Source organism: Pleurodeles waltl, chromosome 6, assembly GCF_031143425.1.
Source record: "Pleurodeles waltl isolate 20211129_DDA chromosome 6, aPleWal1.hap1.20221129, whole genome shotgun sequence".
In the NCBI taxonomy this organism is placed as follows: domain Eukaryota; kingdom Metazoa; phylum Chordata; class Amphibia; order Caudata; family Salamandridae; genus Pleurodeles; species Pleurodeles waltl.
The window spans coordinates 763265844-763289118 of record NC_090445.1 but is presented as its reverse complement, the minus strand read 5'-3'; the positions used below and the strand labels follow the sequence as shown (position 1 = coordinate 763289118).

At 46.3% G+C, this 23275-nt stretch overlaps 1 protein-coding gene across 1 annotated transcript in view; it reads right to left on the bottom strand.

The window, feature by feature from the left end:
* Positions 1 to 23275, bottom strand: part of LOC138301697 (guanylate cyclase 2G-like) — a 378147-nt gene that overhangs the window by 195959 nt on the left and 158913 nt on the right. Inside the window, exon 11 of the mRNA XM_069242214.1 lies at positions 7187 to 7310. Coding sequence (XP_069098315.1) covers positions 7187 to 7310 — 124 coding nt within the window. The remainder of the gene's footprint in view (positions 1 to 7186; positions 7311 to 23275) is intronic.

Below are 23275 nucleotides of genomic sequence, written 5' to 3'. Positions count from 1 at the left end.
ATTGATATTTGACAAATGAATAATATGCACTCACATATTCATTTGTGTTGAGTAAAAACTGGCCTAACATGCAATTTGTTTGTGATTGTTACTGTGATCTCTCAATACATATTTTGGCTGAAACATTACACTTTCCTTTCAACAAGGAGAAAGGTCTAGAGCTCTCACAACACTGGGGATCTCTACCATCCTTATGGATGAGTATTACTGGTTATTTATGAATATTAGAGCTGTACATTTTACATTGTACAAAAAAGATGTGAAAGTTATGAATGGAAAGTTTTGAAGAATTGATATAACAACTCATCTGGACCTAAGGCATTACCTAGTGGAAGAGGATATGTACCGCTCAAAATTTCACTTCCTCATAACAGATGCAGACTAGCCTGACATGTGTTTGTATAGAATCTTAGCAACAAATAAAAATAGGTGCAAATTGGCAAAGGGAAAACTGTATTGTTTTGTGTTGGAGGCAGTGGCTTTGGTTGGCTGAGGCTGGGCTCTAGCCAGGCAGAACTCATCACCACTGTCAGGGGTGGGTGATTACACTCACTATATAACCTGCACTCACCCTTGTGTAGCTTGGCACAGAGCAGTCAGGCTTATCACAGGGGCAATGTGTAAAGCAATAGCACAACAATAGCACACAGCAATTACAATGAGCATCACAATAGAGACATCACACAAGGTGTATGTAAATAAGTCTTGTATTCAACAGACATGTGAATTAACACAACATGAATAACATATAACTCTGTGCAGGAATCACCATTTGAAACAACACTAGCAGTACTAGGCCCAACTGTATTAAAATAAAATTTGCAGTACGCACACAAGAGAAAAATAATACATTCCCTCCCAAGACCCACATGAGGTGCCAAACATTGTCAGGACAAGACACACCCAAGCTGAAGGTGCGAGCAGCCTGTCCCCAGGTGCTAAGTTACACACAGCCAGAGTACCACTTGTTCAGGCACTCTGGGGCAATAAGGGGGGGAAGTATCTGTTACCAGTGGAGCAGATAATAGTCAACAAATGGAGGTATGGCCACCACTCAGGTGTGCAATGATTTGAGTTGCACCACACGATTCCGGTCACAATCACAAAGTGCTCAATGCCATACATCTCTGAAGTGAGGTACACCATCTTGTGCGCAATGATTTGGGTTGCACCACACAGGTTCTGATTGCACACACAAAGTGCTCAATGTTGTACCTCCCTGGAATGCAGCACAATGTCTGGTGGGCGATGACTTGAGCCACACCAGACAATCCAGATAAACACATGAAAAGGATTCCACTCCTGTACCTCTCTGGAATGAGGTGCAATGTCTGGGGCACAATGACTTGAGTAGCACCAGACACTTCTGATCGCAAACACAACATGTTTAATGTTGTACCTCCCTAGAAAGAGGCACATTATCTGGTGCACAATGACCTGAGTCGCACCAGACAATCCTTGAGGACTCACACAAAGGATTCCAATTCCATGCCTCCTGGAATGAGGCGCATCATCTGGCATGTGATGACTTTAGTCGCACCAGACAATCCGGCTACACACACAAAAGACAAAGTTCAGCAGAGCCGCACAAGGTATTATATGGCACTTCTCCTGAGATGCCCACACCTCCGAGGGTTGTCACCTATGAGAAAGTACTGCAAACAATGACCATGCAGTCGGGAGTCGCATGAAAGAAATGTGACGCACTTAACAAAGGCGGATCACTTGGGGTTCCTCACCGGTGAAACTGCTCACAATAAACCAGCCGCTTATGTGTGTTATGGCCCCACGATGAAGGGCTACCCTATTTGAAATGCAGACAACACTTTGAAAGCACCGCACCAGGCAAATCCGGTCTCCAGATAGTACTCTTGCTTCAGCGCTTGCACCGCTACTGCTCGATGAAGTCCAGCTAATGATGTAAGTACGAACGAGGGCACCACTCTCCTGATGACACTGGTAGAAGGTGTAGGTACCTCACGGGAAGATTTTGATTTCCCTGAGACCTTCATGAGGGAACAGGGGGCACTTAGTCATACTCTTAGAGACCATACTTTAGAGTGCCACACTGAAGCAACCAGTTTGCCCAAGCCAACCAAAATGCACTAAATACTCCTTGTGCACAACAGATCCCTCTGGTAGTGTGTACTACGTGGTCCAGCATCTCCATCCCACATTTCTGCAAGCGTAGCTCTAAGTTGCTGAAGTGTGGTACACTAGATATACTGAAGTGAACCTTTGAAGCTGGGGGTGGTTCAAAGGGTTCTCTTTTGAACCACTGATGTCTCCCCAATAATTCAGTCCTGTCTGCCATGGGGACATGGGACGCAGATCGTTATCTTTAGTGGGGCCATCATCTGGCTCCGAGAGGCCAAGTGCCAAAACCTCTGCCTCTAATCTACTCAGCGAGGCCCTTAACAGCAGAGGCCTGTTGTTCTGGGTGTCTACGTTTTATGGCTGTCATTGGGGAATGTGCTTTCCATAGCCTCCAGTGACATGGAGTTTGAATTAAAAGGCACCAAAATAGAGTTTTTAGAACATAGAAATGCCCATTTTTTAGAAGTGCCATTTCTATAGGATTACTGAGAAAACCACAGTTTGGAAGTACCTAGGGCCTCAAAGCCACTCAAAGAGAATCAGCAAAACCGTGTAGAAAAAGCAAATAGTTTGGGGAAACCCTACCTCAGCCTGTCAGGTCTAACATTTTCTCATGCTCAATAATTGGAATTTAGGTATAATTATATCATAATGTGGATATGCATGTGACTTTTTAACTCATAGCGTCCCTCAAGTGCAAAACTCACACAAGAAACAACTCACTCATCTTTGTGCCTTAGCACACGACGTAGCTTTATACTAACAAATCATTGTTTGTGGCAGCGCAGCCAATGACATCATGGGCTCACATCTCATAATAAATAGTGCTCTGCAGTATTTTGCCCGTTCACACGAAGCAGTGCTGCAGGATTTCTCAATATGCTGTAATCCGTGAAGTTTGGTAGATTGAGGCCTGAGTGTCATACAACTTGCCTGTGGGAAGGCACAGAGAGCTATTACAACTCTACAATTGGTACCATCGAGTGTTTTTCTATAAAACGCCTACAGCAGCTGCTTGTGAAACGCTTGCTACAAATCAGTGTAGTGGTGCCCCTCTGCGCCACCACCCCTGCCAAGAGTCATGGGACAAAACAAAATCCTAAAAAAATCAGAGACCAGTACTAGTAGAACACAAAGGTAAACGGACGAGTGTACCACTTTTGCTGTTATTGGCACGGATTACATGTAACCCCACTTGTTCAAGTTTAATAAAAAATAAAACCCAGAAATGTAAAACATAAAGGAAACTAAATTCACCAACTAAGCTGAAGTATCGAAGTAAAAATCCAAACTTAAAACAGAGGAAATTAATAACTTCGATATCAATGAAACCTACAAATCCAAATACCTACAGGAAGAACCATAATATGTTGCAAGCCAGCAAGATCGATTCGGATAAATGTGTTTTCGGGGTCCAAAGTCATCGTAGCTACTTCCCTTCACACACCGCAGGAAGTCGATGTGTACTTGTACTTACTCAGGGCACAGGGTAATGCTTCTGAAAGTTATGGAAATACTCACTAATGTACTGTGCATCGTGCCTAAGAAACAAAACAGACCATCTCCATTTTGTGATTGTAAAACAAAGATTTTCCTTCAAGTGCCCTCACATGTATGTCCCTTTTCGGATCCCACAATTCGCACTGACATCTTCGTGGCTGTTTGTCTGTGACCTTATCTGATCAGCTCTTCATAGTTTCACAAATGTGAAACCTCCCCACAATCCATTATCCACTGCCTCACCATTTCATGCAAGCTTGGTGTCCAATATTAATTTCCTCATAAAGTAGTGGTGAACATGCTACATGTTCTGCAGGTTTAAGCCACACTTTCATATTACAGACCCCATAACAGCAAAATGTTTTTGCTTTGTTATGAGATACGCTCAAAGCAAGGGCCTGATTTATAATTTGGTGGACTAAGTAGTGTGCGACTGCGGAGGACATTACGTTCGGCTTCTGAGGGTACTACATCAGCCAAGTGTAAAGAAGAGAGCAGACAGGGGTCTTCTCTGTGCGGTTCCTCTCAATGTTCTAAATGTTTGTTGGACAGCCTAAATAAAGCAGATGGTGCAATGCCTTTCCAACGACGGCCCGTCAGGCAATCAAAGAAAGTATTCTGCCAGTGGAGCCAGTGGTCCATCTGTCCTAAATGAGGTGGGTGGACCTAGGGTTTAGAAGATAGGGTACTCTGTCGTGCATTTGTGAATGAGTACCCTGTCTTCCAAACTCATTTTCAGGCTGCAAGCCTTCTCTAGGGACATAATGTTTGTCTTCTCTGCGCAGATGGCTGTATACTGTCATCATGAACATGTCTCTTTAGCAATCTGACATGAATAAAAGTGAAGTGACACTAAAAATGAATAATACAAAATAAAATACCGTTGGCACGCTTACTTTCTCTTATATGCTCAAGTAACTTTTCTCAAAGCGTGACTTAGATTTGCCTAATCTTTTTATAGTCCAGCCAGACCAACAAACTAAGAATGGAGTTTGTTAGGGGTAACGAGGAACAGCATATGAGGAACAAACAGCCAATGCATCCATAGTCACCACTCGAATTCCGCTGACATCAACACCCTTATACACATTCCATTCATCAGCATACACAGTCTACTCCCTAATCAGATGAAGTACCTCATCATGAATAGCAACAATATGGCATGCAACAGATGCCATCACCTCATCAAGCTATTCCTAGTCATCACAGAGACATGGCTCTCCCAACCTACACATCTTTGATTGGATTACCTCCTACAGCCTCAGAATCATCAAGAAATATTCCTGGTCCTAAAATCCAGTGGAACTCTAAACGTTCAATTGCCTCGATGTGGCCACCTGCACCTTGCCTCTGTATACCTAAATACCTACCTTTCACTAAATCTACTGATGACTGGGAACTCAGTGATTTCAACTTCCTATGTGACTCATCCATCAAGTATACAATTTTAGTACTTTTTGATGTTGCTGACACCGTGGATGCCAGGCAACACATTATCAAACTAAATAATCACAAAAGAAACACTGCATATGGCGTCTTCTCCATGCCGCCTCTAGAATTTGTGGATTAGGCAGACTATTCCAATATCCTAAACTTCAACCACCACAAACCAATAACACATCTTAGACAACCCAAAGCTTCTAAGTAACAACACTGCACTTTCGAAGAATACTTCTTGCACATCGTCAAAAAAACCCTCAGCAGTACAGCCGCCACAATGCAATACAAAACCAGCAGTTTCGCTGGTAAACCTGCAGAAAGCACTTATCCCTACCCTGAATACTACCTCCTTTTTCAAGACACTTCAATCACAGATCTTATTGACATACTTAGCAACCCCAAATCACAACATACCAAGATGCCACCTCTTCAGAGAAGAACTCAAATCCCTCATCATCAACCAACAATTCCCTGACACAAGGCCTCATCCATAAGCAATCATTCTCTTTGCAAAGCAAAGCCCCATCATTCTCCTAGCATTCCTTGGTAAGATAACTGTAGTTTGCATCCAACTGCAAGAATAAGGCCCACATTGCAAGTTTAACAGAATAGAGCAAGATATTTACTGCAGATGTTAAATACCGTTACCTCAGGGTGAGATATTTACCTCCTGCACTAAATAAACTCCTCCCATTCTTAATTTGCAACTTCACAATGAGGTATAGCATGTAGAATCAGTATTTATGAATATTTTGCCTTTATACAGACCTTTCCCCTAGTACATTTTGTATGTTTGGTCTGCGGGAATCTAGGAGGTGAAAACTGCAAGATAAGTATGACACAATTTGTAATGCCAATCCTGCTCAGAATTTACCCCTTAACTTGCAATGAGGGTCTATATTACCTACAAAAACCTCTTAAACAACTAGGAGCTCAACTTCTAGCCAAGTTTCAGCAGTAACAAGGTATTTAAGATGTTCAACACATTGCAGACAAAGGTGATACCTGTCCCGGATCCATTGACAGCATTTGAACATCATGTTAACGTTCATGGAATTCAACCTCACTGTAATACCCTTGTTCTCATCATACGTCTCCAGCCAACAGATCTCATTCAGTTAGGCACCTCTACATTCTGGAAGTTACTAATGACGCACTGAGGCCCTCCAGTAATATTCCCTGCCTTGTGATCTCTTGAAATCCTTAAAGTCTTTCCTGAAACTGATAGAATTAGGATTCACTAGTTCACCTATGGAATAGGGCAATATTTTAAATTCTCCTTAATAATTAAGACTCATCATCATCATCTAAGCCTGGAACTCTAGTCAAACCTCAAGTTAAAGCTGACAAATAATTAATCCTTCAACGCTGCCAACAGCATGTAACAGGACCTGACCCAGGAAAACATATCTAAAATGAAACTTCACAGACTTATTATCCCAATGCACATCACCTACAAAATCACTTGATTTATCATCAACAGTAACCTTTCTTTGACAACTCATATCAAGAAGAAGACTAACTTCATGATACCCTTCTAATACCAGTCCTCTTCCATCTGACTCAATTCTGGCTCTTTAAGGACTAGTTTGCATTCCACTGCCCAAAAGTACTAAAGACGTACAACTAAGTTATATTCACATTCATGTACCTGATTGGCTACCGATCAAATCCTTTATCATTTTCAAGATATGCTACATCCATTAAAAGTCAATAACAACCACAATACCACCCTTCCTAGCAGAATGAACCAGCCATCTCACAGGCTCAATGCAATATAGGAAACCACAGACTTCTCAGGTGGAAGGAAATCAGGAAGTGAAAGAAGGAAACAAACTTAATGGTATTTCTTCTCACACTATGTACCCAGAACAATGTCCCTCCAGAATTCACTTACTTATTTATTGCTACACTTCGTAAAGAAGGTCACAACTCATCTGTTAAGAGGCATGTCATCACAGCACATTCAGGAACCTTGTTGCTCCTTTGCCCTCAGACCCCAACAAGAAACTCACTCTTACTTCAATATAAAGCCTCAAATAACTTACACAAATATTAAATACAGAACTACATTTCTCCTTAGCTATGCCCACACTGTTTTAGCGTTAATAAAAATAATCAAAACAGGTTTGCAAAACGTGCACTGTACCTGGTAGAGGCCAATGGTGGTATAAAATACTTCCTTGCCCTGCTTGTCTTTATAACCATAGCTCTGGTTGCTTGAGATAACAGCGCTTGATCCGGTGCTTCCTTGTCCGTTTGGTGTTGGTGTTCTTGATGGTGAAGAATCAAAATGACCCTTGCAACAAAAATATGAAAGTCAAGTCCAAGGTACATAACAGAGCCAAAGCAAACAAGTCCTCCACTCTCAAAATTACATATTCTTGACCTGGTTTTAGAATTCACCATATTACCCACATAACCAGAGATTAGAGCTACAATTGAGCTCACTCTACATTTTTCTCCATATATTTCAGAAGACTTCTTGCTTACATACTTATTCAGTTAGATAATTTTTTATTGTTTTCTATTTTCAGATTTCTCTTTTGCTTTCCTTTTTCTAATGTCTATTACCTTAGTGGACATATAAATTACCAGACCAACCGGAACATGCTTTTGGCCTCTCAAGGGGTATGGAAAGTGCTATATAAACACCAGTACAAACAATACATTTTCTATTTGCCATTTGATGTTCTATTTATGCTTCGTTTTATGCCCTGCTGTTCAACATTCAAATAAGTAATTCCTCTATGATGGTGATAAAGGTATTTCTAAATAATAAATAATGTTTGCTCAATAACATGAATGCTCTACACAAAAAAATAAAAAAAGCTGCATTTTACATAGGTGTGTTTTCCTAACATATGCCAGACAAGGCCTAAAGAAAGCTTGACTCCATCTTGTATTTCTACACGTCCATGTTTTTGTCTGCCTCTGCCTCTGCATGCAGCAGAATGCCCTGAAATGAAATACTTTGTTGTTGTGTTGTACCCGGTGAATTCGGAAGGCTTGCTCTGTAGAAATGTAACTGTTCAAGATCTTTTCCCGCCTGCTACAGCAAGCCTATTCATTGCTTTGAGCGTTACTAAATTTGTACTGTCAAAACTAATAACATTAGTCAAAAAGATTCTATTTATATTCACTTAGGGGAGGGAGTTACCATGGTGTTGGTTGATGCTGCATTACATTCTGTATTCTGATTTATTAAACAAGTGTAACAATTTGATCACCTTCTGCTGACAATGTGATTTTTGCTGTGCATTTTGTCATTTGAAAAAAGTCTCCATTCTGGAGGTAAGCAATGTCTAGCTTGCCACAACTCTAGAGAGCAGACCCACAACTCATGCTTAGGACCTGGAATATTTCTGTTAGATTTACTTAGTGAAAGAGAAGGTTTGCAATTTCACAAGTAAAGTGAGTGGATTTATTAAAAGAGCAGAGCCAATAAAAATGACAAAGAAACTAAATTGCGCTTATCCCTGGACTCCCCAATGCAAGCTTATAGAGGAAGCAGAGAAGGGCATGAAAACCCTAATTGAGAAACTGATCAAGCTATCAAGACAAGTGCTATCTAGTCCCTGTAACTTACTTGTGATGGGGATTAAAAAACAAGTGGAAAATGGAGGGTATCCAAGACCTGCATAAAATTAACACAATTGTAGTCCAAAGATGTCCTCTGGTACCAAATCCTGGTGTGATTTTGTTTCAGGTTCATGCGGATGCAGAATGGTTTGTGCAAATGCTTCTTCTCCATTCCTCTTCAAGAGGATAGCCAATATCTATTCTCATTAATTATTTAATAAAGTTTGTGTGTGGTGTGTTTTCCCTCAATCATCTGTCAGCTTCTAAAGAAAGATTTGGAAAATTTGCAACTACTCAATAACTCACTGTTGGTGCAGCACATCCATAACCCGATGGTCATTTAAAACAAAAGAAGATTGCAAGTTGGATACAACTGATCTTTTGAACCTTCTTGAAGACAATAGGCAAAGATGCCACCCACAAAAATGAAGTATTGTATGATGTAAGCCATCGAATTTGGGACATCACATTGAGAAAAGAGTAACAAATGTGTTTCTGCAATCCTGAGGATTAATCCTCAAACTACACAAAGAGAAGTGAGAATATTTTGGGGAATGGTTGGCTACTGTAGGCAGAGGATTAAAAATTGTTTCCTGAGGCTTCGTCAAAGTAATGAACATGATCCAGTGCCAGATGATGAGTGCCTTTCCAGAGCTCACAGATAAAGTCTATAGGTCACCAGCTGTAGGAAGGGCAAATTATGAAAAATAATTTTATCTGTTCTGTCATGAGGGAGAAGGTATGCCATGAGGGAGAAAATGTGCATTGTCTTTATTAACTCAAAATCATGGTGAAGTGAAGCAGCCTGTTGCTTACTTTTCTGCCAGATTTGATCCATAAACTACATTGATTGCTCAAAGTCAGTAGCAGAAGTTTGTCTTGCAACTGAACAAAGCAAGAGAATTGTGATGGGTTGTCTACTCATTGGGTTGATTTCCCATTCAGTCAAAATTCTGCTGACTCGTACCTGAACTTAGCACCTGGAAAACACCACACTACACACTATGAGCAAAATATTCTAATGGCTGACAACATTTCAATCATTAGATGCAATACCCTGAATCCTCCAACTCTTTTGCCAATTGCAAGCAGAGAAGATGAGGAAGATGAAGATTGCCAGTTCACCTGTAACAACCTACCAGCACAACCCATACAAGCACCAGCAAAACCTAAAACACCTGCACCCAGCACCACACACCTCTGCAAACCCACACCACAATACTCACTTATATGCATGCTCACTCAACACACAACCTCTCAGCAAACACACAACTGAAATCTGGGACCTGTTGAGCAATGACACACCTGACCTCCTCATCCTCTTGGTAAAAATGGCTCAACCCCACGTCAGCACCGAACATCACCATGGTAATCCCTGCTGGCTACAAGACCACATGACAAGATTGTCTTTGCAAGCCAGGAGAAGACCACTCTGTCATCTACAAAGACTCCATCAATTGCTCAACCTCCACATAAAGCACCAAACCATTCATGGAACACCTGCACTTCAAATTACAAATCTCTGAAAACGTATTCCTAAACTGAACTTTTGTCTACCAACCACTGATACTACCCAGACTTTGGTACCCTTAACACAGACTTTATTGGTTACCAAGCCATCAACCTCAGAGCCTTCATACTCACTGGAGACCTCAATTTAAAACCTAGAAGAGGGTACCAACTCCTGCTCCACAGCACTCCTCAAAAGCCTTAAGAAACTTGGAATAACTCAGCTTATCACAGGACCAACGCACATCGCAGGACACATACTGGAACCCCAAACAACAGCATCAAGTACAACTCCACATCACCATTCACATGGACTGATCACTCCAAATCAACACCCCACAAATCAGCACATCCACCAGCACTAGCCTACCCAGCTGCAACTGGGGCAAAATCGCAGAAGCAACATCCTCAGCACAGATCACACAAACCCCACTGACAGCCTCAACAAAGACATCACCAACTGCAATAATTGGATCAAGAACTGTGCAGACTTGCATCCATTAAACGCAACAAGCAAAGGAGAACCAAAAAGCAAGCCAACTGCTACACAGAAGACCTCTGACACTTCAAATGGCACTGCAAACACCTAGAAAGAAAACGGACAGCCAACTGCAAAACCACTGACAGAACCACTAACAAGGCTGCACTCAGGTACTACCGTCATCAACTGAGAGATACCAAAATAAGAGTACTAGCAGAATGCATTGAAGGGGGTGCCACCAACAGCAAGGAGATCGTCCTGATAATGGACTGAACCACAACCTCGGCCTTTGACAACAGTGCCTCCCCCTCCCAAGAACTGTGCAATAACCTATCAAACTTCTTTCACAACAAAATTTTAATCATCTACACCAATTTAGCACACCAACCAATCCCTACCGATCTGATGGCCATCGTGCCCATCACCAACTAAGACGATCACAAAACCAAGTGGGAAACTCTCTCCAGAGAAGACAAAGGCATGATCGTGAAGTCCATCCACTCAGGGGCCCGTACAGATCCCTGGCCAAACACATCTACAACGTGGGAGCAGCATCAGCGAGCGCCGCCTTCACCCACATCATCATCACCTCCATCACATCTGCCACATTTCCCGAAAACTGGAAGTCCACCACGGTCAAAGCCCTCCTCCAGAAACTATTGGCAGACCAGAACCTTCAGTCCAAGTTCCCTACTCCCATACTCAGCAAAAAGTGATAGAGAAGGCCACCAATGAGCAACTCACAACCCACTCCAAACTCCACCACCTGCTGGACAACATTTAATTAGGTCTGCGAAAAATCCACGGCAACCTCATCACAGCCACTTACCGCATCCAGAACGTCCTAGACCAAGGAGAAACAGCAACCCTCATTGACCTCTCTGCAGGATCCAACACAGTCTCCCACAACATACTCATTAGAAGACTCCACAAGATTGGCATTTAAGGACCTGCACTCAAATGGACCTGCTTGTTTCTCACAGGAAAAACCCAAAAAGACAGAGGGCAACCTTTTACATCGGAGTCCAAGAATCTGGTCTGTGGAGTCCCTCAGTGCTTCTCAATGTCTAAATGATACCACTTGCTAACACCAACTGATCCCAAGGCATCAACATCCTATGCCATTGACACCCAATTCGTTCTCTACCTGATGGACAACACTAGCACCACCAGAACCAACTTCACCAACTGCATGACCATGGTAGAAGATTAGATGAGAACTAACTGCCTAAATCTTGATTTCAACAAGACAGACGTACTTGTCTTCAGAAACAAGATCCCCCCCTGGGACATTACCTGGTGGCCAACAAAGCTAGGACTTACACCAACCAACCACACCAGAAACATGGGGATCAAACTGGACAACAAGTTCAACATAATGGCACAAGTCATTGCAGTGAGCACTGCCTGCTACTACATCCTATGAATGCTGTGAAAGATCTTTAAATGGCTGCCACAGAATACCAGACAAGCCATCACCCAGGCACTCATCACTCGCAGACTCAACTGCGGTAAAGCACTCTACATTGGAATCTCCAAGCAGCTCACACAGAGACTTCAGACCATTCTGAATGCCACCACAAGACCCATCCACAACCTTCCAGTCTGCAACCACAACTCATCTCACCTCAGAGAGCTCCACTGGTTCCCCATTCATAAAAGCAGTCAGTTGAAACTCCTCATGCACACATACAAAGCCTTGCACAACAGCGGACCAGCATATCTGAACAGCTGAAAATACTTCCACCAGCCAGCCAGAAAACTACTCTCTCAGTCTCACTCACACACCTCCGGCATTCACAAAAGCACTGCAGGAGGAGGCATGTTCTCGTACACCATGCCCAAAGTGTGGAACAAACTCCCTTCGCACATCTGAGCCTCACCTCCTCACAAAGACCTGGCTTTTCAAATGACCATGCAGAGACCTCTCGCCACACTCTTGCTCTTGTGTCTGAGTACCCTCATGGGTGATTAGCACGTGATACAAATTAACATAACATAACACAACATAACTTAACATTGCAACCATGATTGCCTTGATGTAACCTACTTGTGTACGCAACCAAGACCAGAAATAGTAGGTGTTCCACTTGAACAGGTGGATCAGATTCTATTTGTGGGTGGCTCTTGTCTGAAAGATCATCAAGGAACATTAGGAGCAGCTTATGCAGTCTGCATTATATAAAATATTGTGGAAGCATCTTATTTGTGCAATCTAAACTCAATACAAATAGCAGAAATGATTGCTTTAACAAGAGTGGGCTGCCTAATCAATGAATTGAGTATGACAACCAATACTGTGTCAGGATGGGCTAGGTGTGGTCCACGATTTTGGATGATTGTGGCCACAAAATAATTGTATCACTTCTTCTGGTGCCACAGTAGGTAATGGGACACACATTCCGAAACTGTTGAAATCATTTCAGAAAACTAAGGAGGTTTCAGAGGTAAAATGTGTTGCCCATAAATCTATGGCCTTCATTATGACATTGGCGGTAAATCCCACTTACCGCCACACTGACTGCCGCCAACATACCGCTGCCGCCGCGAATATCTGTTCACCATATTATGAGACACACACACCAATCCGTCACTATTCAGCCACAGGCACAAGTCGGCTACACCAAAGGTCAGTGATAAACTGGCAGAATCAAAACCCACACTGTTACGCCAACAGAACAACCCCCACCACATTATGACCCATGAAGTACCACGGAGGACATCCAACGGTGGTAAACCGTTGTCGGCACATACCGCCAAGCTCAAAATACACACACACAGACAAAACAATACCACATTGGACAATTCAAACTACACACACCTGACACCCATTCACATACCACACCCACAGCACTATAAAACACATACCCACACTACCCACAACCCTTTACGACTACAAACAATTGCGACCAGAGAGACACCATGACCACAGACAAGACCAGAGCCACACACCACCATCACCTATACACCACCCACGCACCTTACAACACACACCCCAACACATCACCCTACACACACTCACCCACACAACTCACACAACACCCATGGCACCACAAAGACACCCCAGAATCGCAGAGGAGGAGCTAAGGGTCATGGTGGATAAAATCATCATGGTAGAGCCTCAACTATTTGGAGCACAGGTGCAGCAGATATCCAATTGCTAGGAAGATGGAGCTATGTCAGAGAATCGTGGACAGGGTCAATTCCGTGGGACAGCACCCCAGAACAAGGGATGACATCAGGAAGAGGTGGAATGACCTACGGGGGAAGGTATGTCCCATTGCAGCAGGACACCAGCTCGCTGTACAGAGGACTGGCGGTGGACCCCCACCTGTTCCCCCACAACTAACAACACAGGAGGAGCAAGTCTTGGCAATCATACATCCTGAGGGCCTGGCTGGAGTATGAGGAGGACTGGATTCTGGTAAGTCAACTCTATACTACTATCACCCCACTACCTGCATGCCATCACACTCCCCCACCCTTGCCCTCACTCCCATCACTCCACCTCCCACACACGCCACCATCACTTCACACTCATCCCAATGCCAAGCCGTGCATACCATTCCAATGCATGGACACCTCTCACAGACCTGCATGGACACCTATCACTAAAGCATGCACAATAGAGAGAATTAGCTACCCCTCCATACACCAACTAACACAAGTGAAAGCTGCCAGGGCAAATACAACCAAAAAGGGCAAGCCACCCATGCCCAATATGTCACACACAGAAACAATAACACTGCATTTACATCTCCACAGGTATCCCAACCAATGTCAGTGGAGAAGAGATGCCAGCACAATCCAGTCCCCCCCAGAAGAGGCCCACAGTAATGACAGCAACTCTGGTCGCCTGGATCTGGATGACCAACCTGGCCCATCAGGGACCTCTGGACAGTCGGTTACCCAGGCACAGTCACACACCACCACAGAGCCTCCCCCATCAGGAAACACCACCACAGCACCCACTCAGCGTAGCCATACCTCTTTCCCCAGGACACGTCAATCAGCAGTGTGTCCACCACTATAGGGACCCCAGGGCACACCTCGCCCCCAAGACAATCAGGGACCTGGGGTCAGTGGCAGTGGGCACACGGTTCAGGGGACAGAGGAACAAGACAACAGGAAAACTGGGAGGACTGCTGTGCGCCAGGGGGAGGACAGGTCCAGGGAACCGACTCTCCAGGAGGCACTCAGAGAGATCCTGGGAGCCTACTAACATTCCCAGGATACGCTGGGCCAGATGCTGAACAACGTTCAGGGGAACAGGCGGCTGCAGGAGGGACAGTACCAGGGGATCAGGAGACTTGCAGGCCATCAACACCACCCTGGTCTCCATTGCAGGGGTGCTGGTAGACATGGCAAACATTATGAGGGAGGCAGTTACACAACAGCGGGCCCCTGCCACTAGCCAGACATCTGAACTGCAATCCACCTCGGCAGCCGCTAGTGGACAGGAGGCCCCGCCACAGGACCAACAGGCCACCAGCACCCTTCCCCCTGCAGAAGGAGAGCCATCCAGCAAACGTTCCCTGCGATCCAGGAAGATGCCAGAGACACTTGCCAAAACCCCGCCAGAAAATTAGACTCTCCTAATTGTCACCCTTGTGTCCCACTCTGTCACCCTGTCCTCCTTGAACTGCCATTGCTCCCCTTCCTATGTCCCCTTGGACAATGCACCTGTGCTACAAAGAGACTGGAACAATACCCTGAACTTTCCTCCATCATCACCCCATCCCATTGCACATGCCCCTCTTCTTCTTAGCACTTCAATAAACACACTTTGAAAAAAATACAAGTATGGAGTATGTGAAATAATTGAAGGATGTATTCGTTTAACAAGGTTAAAAAATTGCAATTCAACTGTACAGTAATGTTCACATTGGATAGACCTGTAGTTGGCTGAAGTGTACAGACCAGGAGCGATCCTGTGGCACCAATATCTGCAAAAACAGTTGCCAAATGGTACAGTGAGTGGGCATAGAAGTGGGAAATCACAGCCTGCCAGTGACAGTGTGAAACCAAAAAATGACAATGAAATGTGAAGTTACACTGTCTTACCTGTGTGTCATTGGAAGTATTTTTGAATCGCTGCAGATCTGTTGTCCTCATCCTCATCCACTGCCTCCTCATCTTCACTGTCCACAGGGTCCACTACTGCCACACGGCCATCTCCAACCTCCTTCTCCTCCTGCAGGAAAAGGCACAAGGCATCGCAAGGCAAGGTTATGCAACATGCAGCATGCCATGATTATCTGGTAGACCTTCTTTTGTTAGTAGTACAGGGATCCACCTGTCAGATGGAGGCACCGAAACCTGGCATTCAGGAGGCCGAAGGTACGTTCAATTATCCTTCTTGTTCGCCCATGTGCCTCATTGTAACATTCCTTTGCCCTTGTCCTGAGATTCTTCACAGGGGCCAGTAGCCATGAGAGGTTGGGGTAACCTGAGTACCTGCAAATATCGGGGGACAACATTTAGCCACACACTATCCCATATGGCCCACACTATACCCATATACCAACATCCACTGGGTGAGAACCAGGGCTCACCTATTAGCCACACCCTGTACCTCTGTAGTTAGCCCATCACATTTGGGATGCTGTTATTCTTCAGTATAAAGGCATCATGCAGCGGCCCAGGATACTTAGCATTGGCGTGGGAGATGTACTGGTCCGCCAGGCACACCATCTGGACATTCAAGGAGTGAAAACTCTTTCGATCTCTGTACACCTGTTCATTTTGCCGAGGGCGGGCGTGGGCAAATGCAATACGTGTGCCATCAATTGCCCAAATGATGTTGGGGATATATCCCATTGCATAGAAGTCAGCCTTCACTGTGTCCAAATCCTCCACCTGGGGGAAAACAATGTAGCTGCACATGTGTTTAATCAGGGCAGCCAACACTCTGGTCAGCACTACTGAAAACATTGGCTGTGACATTCCTGCTGCCAAGCTCACTGTCACTTGGACAGAGCCAGTTGCCAAGAAATGGAGCACAGATAGGACTTACACAAGAGGGGGGATCCCAGTGGGGTGACGGATAGCAGATATCAGGTCAGGCTCCAGTTGGGCACACAGCTCCGTGATTGTGGCCCTGTCAAGCCCGTAAGTGAGGATAATGTTCCTGTCCTCCTTTGTTGGCAGGTTCACCAGGGGTCTGTACACAGGGGTATGTTTCCATCTCCTATTCATCCGCAGCGGTAGCAATCTATGGGGCAAAAGAGGGAGAAGTCACTGACTGTACATTGTAGCCACAACAGTACAATGCATGATGTTGATTTCAAATGGACAAGTGGCATGTCCAATTGTGAACTGTGTTGCAGTTATATTCCAGGGCCTGCCCCCCCCCACCTGAAATGGCGTCCGCCTGTCCTGTGTGGAGGGACAGGTGGAAGTGAGGTAATTCCGCTGACGTTGTGCGCCGTTGCGGGAGGCGGTCAGGAGCCGCCGTGCAACACCTCATTAGATAATATTGGGCACTATGGGGTACAGTGGCCAATGGTGATGTACGCCGGCGGTGACGGTATGCACCACTGCTGACGTCACCGCCATTTTCTATTTGTTCACTCACTTGCTGTCTGACCTTCAACAGGAGGGGACCTGCACTGCATGTGCTGCTGTGACCTGGGTCTAGGACCTACCATGGCGCGTGTGACTGGGGAAAGGGCCCCTGCCTTCACCTCTGCAGAGTTGGAGAGACTTGTGGATGGGTCCTACCCCAGTACGAACTGCTGTATGGGCCTCCAGACCAACAGATGAGTACACTGTGAGCACGATGCATGGGGCATCAATGCATGGAGTGGTGTGTATGAAGGCCTCGTGTGGGGGGGGGTTGTTGGATGTTCCCTGGGTTGCGGGCAGCTTGTGTGCTGGGCCATGTCTGTGTAAATGGGGATGGGAAGGGGAATGGTGGGCCATGAGTGTAACAGGGAGGACGGTCTGACTAATACCTTTCCCTGTGTGTATTTACTCTGCAGGTCAGTGCCCATCAAAAAAAGGGTATATGGAATGCCATCGCCAAGGATGTGCGGACCCTGGGGGTCTATGGCAGGCATAGCCCCCACTGTCGCAAATGGTGGGAGGACCTGAGATGCTGGGCACGGAAGACCGCGGCGGCCCTGCAGACGTCACTGCCATTTTCTTTTTGTTCACTCACTTGCTGCGTGTCCTTCAACAGGAGAGGACCTGCACTGCATGTGCTGCTGTGACCTGTGTCTGGGACCTACCATGGTGCGTGTGACTGGGGAAAGGTCCCCTGCCTTGACCTCGGCAGAGTTGGAGAGACTTGTGGATGGGTCCTACCCCAGTTCGGACTGCTGTATGGGCCTCCAGACCAACAGATGAGTACACTGTGAGCACAATGCATGGGGCATCAATGCATGGAGTGGTGTGTGTGAAGGCCTCGTGTGGGGGGGTTGGTGGATGTTCCCTGGGTGGCGGGCTGCTCGTGTGCTTGGCCATGTCTGTGCAAATGGGGATGGGAAGGGATATGGTGGGCCATGAGTGTAACAGGGAGGACGGTCTGACTAATACCTTTCCCTGTGTGTATTTCCTCTGCAGGTCAGCGCCCATCAAAAAAAGGGTATATGGAATGCCATTGCAAGGATGTGCGGACCCTGGGGATCTATGGCAGGCAGAGCCCCCACTGTCGCAAACGGTGTGAGGACCTGAGATGCTGGGCATGGAAGACCGCGCGGCCCAACGGGGGATGGCGTCCCAACGAGGAAGGGGTGCCCGTGGAACTCTAACCCCCCTGATGGCCTGCATACTGGCGGTGGCCTATCCAGAGATAGATGGGCGCTTGAGGGCATCACAGCAGCCACAAGGGGGTGAGTACTGTGCCCATCATTACTACTTACTCATGGAGGGGTGGTATCTGGGTTGGGGATGTGTGTCTGTGGGTGCCCCTAGGCCAGGTCTGACATTGCAGAGTAGGTCCCATGTTAGGCAGGGTTCTGATGTGATATTCCTCCTACCTAGCTTGTAGGCATCCACTACTGGGCAGGGCTGTGTGGGTCCCAGGTACGCTGCAGTTGGCGGTATGTGTCACTCCCCATGCCCTGGTGACTAGCATTGTAACTGGTAGTGAATTGCATTGTGAGTAGGCCTGTTCCCTGTGTGTGAGGGTGCTGTGTACGCCAACGGGGGTGTTGGTGCAGTCATTGACCCAGTGTATCCTTTGTCTCGTCCCCCCCTTTTTGTTTTGCCATCCTGTCCTTATGTGCATTAGCATCATCTGGTGGAGGAGCAGAGGCACCGTCAACAGAGTGAGCTGCATCCCACAGGACCCAGGAGCCAGAGTCCACCGACGGTGAGGGCACCAGTGGGACGGAGGGCGAGGTGAACATCACTGCGGAGACTGGAGGGGACAGTTCTGACACAGATACCTTCTCCAATGGAAGCACCCTGGTGGTGGCGGACACCTCTGTGCCCACCCCAGCTACAGGTACAGCTGCCACCCCCATACCAGCACCGCCCTCCCAGCAGCCCCTCAGTGAGTTGGCCGTGCCCGCTCACCCAGGAGGGTGGGCATCTCCTTCGCCTCAGGCACCTCAGGCCTTGCCCCAGTGAGCCCTGCTGCCCTGAGTGAGGAGGCTATTGACCTCCTGAGATACATCTCTGGTGGGCAGTCAACCATTGCGAATGCCAATCAGGGGCTGGCAGCCCAAATGCAACAGACCAATGCAATTCTGGAGGGCATTCACACTGACTTGGCGTCCCAACAGAGATCAATCAAGGCTCTGGCCTCCTCTCTGATGGCAGCCATTGTCCCTGTTTCTATCCTCCCCCCTCCAACTTCCTCTTCTCAGTTCCATTCCCCTCAACCCCAGCCTATCCCCAGCATACATACAGATGCATATGCACACAAGACAACACCCAAAACTGGTACAGGCAAAAACACAAGCACCAAACTTCATCCCACAGGCACTCACACAAACACCATCCAAATCCAGACATTCCAACATTCACTACCTCACTGTGTCCCCCTCCTCCTCTTACTCCAACTCCCTCCCAGTTCCGTCAACACTCACACCTGCATGCACTACATCCTCATCCACTACTGCCATCACCAGTACACCTATCATAACACACACCTCACTGGCAGGCACCACCCCAACAGCCATGCAAGCGTCCCCTGTGTCCTCTTCCACTGTGCCTGTCCCCCCCAAAGGTACACAAACGCAAGCACTCTGACACCCAACAGCCATCCACCTCACAACAGCATCCATCCCATGCACCTGCACCCAAACACAGCAGACAGATACCTCCTACAACCACTCCCTCTTCCTCCACTCCCAAACCTTCTCCCTTTTCCCGCCCCAATGTCCCTAAGCAGCTTTTCCTATCCACCATTGACCTCTTCCATACCCCTCCCCCTGTCCTTCACATCTGGCCAGGGTGGCTAAAACCCAGGCAAGCACCTCAGCCACCCAGTCCAAGGGCCCAGTAGTGTCCCCAGCAACATGTGGTGGTAAATGATCCAGGGCACCAAGCAGCCTCACTGAAAAGGTGCCTGCCCCAAGTGCTGCCCTGAAGGGCAAGGAGCCATCCCCAGCTGCTGCCAGGAAGGGCAAGGAGCCATCCCCAGCTGCTGCCAGGAAGGGCAAGGAGCCATCCCCAGCTGTTACCAGGAAGGGAAAGGAGCCATCCCCAGCTGCTACCAGGAAGGGCAAGGGGCCTGCACCAGCAGGCAGGAGGGACAAGGGGCCTGAACCAGCAGGCAGGAAGGACAAGGTTGTCATGTTGTACCCTCCAGAACCAGTGGGCAAGTCACCCACTTGAGAGACTGTGGCCTTGCACTCCCCAGGACCATGCACAGGGAATGTTGCCCCCTCCAGAGCCAGTGGGCAAGTCACCCACTTGAGAGACTGTGGCCTTGCACTCCCCAGGACCAAGCACAGGGCATGTTGCCCCCTGTTGCCCCCTCCAAAGCCAGTGGGCATGTCACCCACTTGAGAGACTGTGGCCTTGCACTTCCCAGGACAGAGCAATGGGCATGTTGCCCCCCCAGGACCAGTGGTAATGTTCCATCTGCCCGCTGAGGTGCCCCCCCATTCCCCGTCCCCCTGAGGTGCCTGCTTATTTTCCAACTGATGCCCCTGCAGTTTTCGCTCCATGTTGGTGCAGGAGACAAGTGGGGCCTTGGACTTTGTCATGTGGCCCTGTGGCCCACGCACATTGAGGACTGGGCAGTGTCCCTTGCATTGTACATATGTATATACCTTTAGATTGGCTGTTTGTACTTTTTACAGTATTTATATTATTACACTCAATTTCATCTATTCGTGTTGTCCTTGCATTCTTCCTGTGGGTACGGGGTAAATATGTTTTCTTACAGCATCTGATTGTGTGTATGGTGTGTCACTCTCTTTTTCCTCCCCTCCTCCCTTGTGTGCTAAGCCGCTGTACTTCACCGTGGTCGTCACCGCCGTCGTTGGTGTTCGTGGTGGAGCAGGACGTAGAGAATCATCGGGAATATCTGAAGTTCAGGCTCCATGGCAGCATGGTTCTTCCCTGTGTCTCCAATGGTGAGTCCTTTCCCTTCTGTGTAGTGTTTCCGCCAGGCTTTTGATAGCGTTGGTACTGCCCCAGAAAAGATGTCAGTTTCCGGTGTCTTAAGATGGTGGGCGGAACATTGTCTACCGCTGTGGTGGCTGTTGTTTCCACCCTGGCGGTCGGTGTGGTAAAGTGGCTGAGATTTCAACGCCATGGTCATAATTTGGCAGAAGTTACCGTAAGCCTGTTGGTGGTATTACCGCCACTTTATCACCGACCACCAGGGTTGTAATGAGGGCCTATTTGATTACATTGGGCAATCATTACCCCTGTGAAGTGGCAATATATTGTACATTTGAATGTGTAACACTCGATTCAACAGAAAAAGAACAAGAGCAAAAAGATGAAGAGTGTGAAACGATTAATGATACTGTCAATGACACTATTAATGACAATGCAAATGAAAATGTAAACTATTTCTTGCTAAATAGAGTTCAGACAATCCTGGGTACTCGAGGACAAAGCACCAGAGGATGAAAAGACAAGTTGGGGCAAAGGAAGTTGTACAAAAGACTGTAATAAGGTATGTGTAACATTAACAAGCAATACATCTTGCCCAACTCAATGTTATCAGGAAAGGTGAGTCTGATTCAAGGTCCAACTATTTTGTATCAGGATCTTATAGCTTGGCTCCTCAACACATACTGGTATAACACACGCCTTAGAAAGGTAGCTGAAAGTCTGTGTCAACTTTATATTACCTGGCAAAAGGTAAATGCTGTGAGAGAGTACTTGTGACTATTAGTCGAAACATCTTTTTATGAGACTCCAGGTTGACTTTGTTGAGATATAAGTTTATAATAGCCTCAGATACATTTTAATAGTTGTCTTTTTATTCTCCAGGTGGGTTGAAGTCTACTCAACTATGCAATACAATAGCATGATAGTAGCCAAATTATTATTGAGGGAACTCGTCCCTAGATTTGGTGTGCCAGCTTCTCAAAGACAGATAAAGGTAGTCACTTTAAGAGTTAAATCATGAAGTTGTTGTGGGCAGCTTTACAAATTGAGCAAAGGTTCCATTGTAGTTACAGACCAGAAGGATCAGGAGTTGTAAAGTGAGTCAATGCCACTCTGAAATCTAAGTTAGCAAAGGTATGTGCCTCAACATCACTGAAATGGCCACATGTACTTCTAATTGTGTTTATGAGTCCCAGAAGTACACCAGAAGACAGGACTTTCTACTCCAGAGGTATCAATGTGGTGGGACATAAGAAATCCTTCAATCCCTTTATCTGCTTTTCTATCTTTAAGTGATGATAAATTGTTAGATTACAGTAAAGGCCTGGCTGATGTCATGCACGTTATCTCTCATCAGGTGAACTAGGCAACACCATCAGTAAAAGAAGAACTATGCCACACTCTCCAGCCTTGGAAGTGGGTGATTGTGAAGAAGCACATTTGAAAATCTTCCCTTGAGCCAACGTGGAATGCACCCACCAGGTGATCCTTGTGACAAACAATGCTGTGAAATGTGGAGGCTTGCCACAGTGGACCCATGGATTTCTCACACAGAGTAAAGACTGCAGAAGAAAAAGTGATGAAAGCAATCACTGATTAATAGTGCCAAGGTCAGGTGCACTGCATGGTTCCAAAGGGGTTGGTGAAGATGAGCAGCAAAGTGACCATCAAAAGCAAAAATAACAGAAAAAAAACACAAGAGCTTCAAGGAGTGAAGGTGAACTTTGAGTCTCAAAACCTCCAAGAGGAAATTATTTTGAAGGTGAAAGAGAGATCCCAGGTGAAAGAGAGAACCAAGTAAAAAGTGAAAAAGAAAAATTAGTAGTCATCATCCTAAGATGGAAATTTACACCATGGAGATAAATGGTTTGAGACTGTTGGAGGTAGAAAAAGGGTATATAAGAAATTCCAAAAACTGGAGACCATCAAAGAAGCACCTCAACAAGCTGAACTCTACTGACCTCTTGGCCAGCATCTGTTGCCCTCCCCAGCTTCTCCTGCTGCTGGCTCTGCCTCTGCCTCTGCCTCAGGGAACGAACTGAGAGTCAGCCTGACTCTCAGTTCGAGGTCCTCCTCCACCCGCAGGCTACTGCCTGTGCCTCATCCCTGGTGGCCTAGTAGCCATTTAGAAGTAAGTATCTT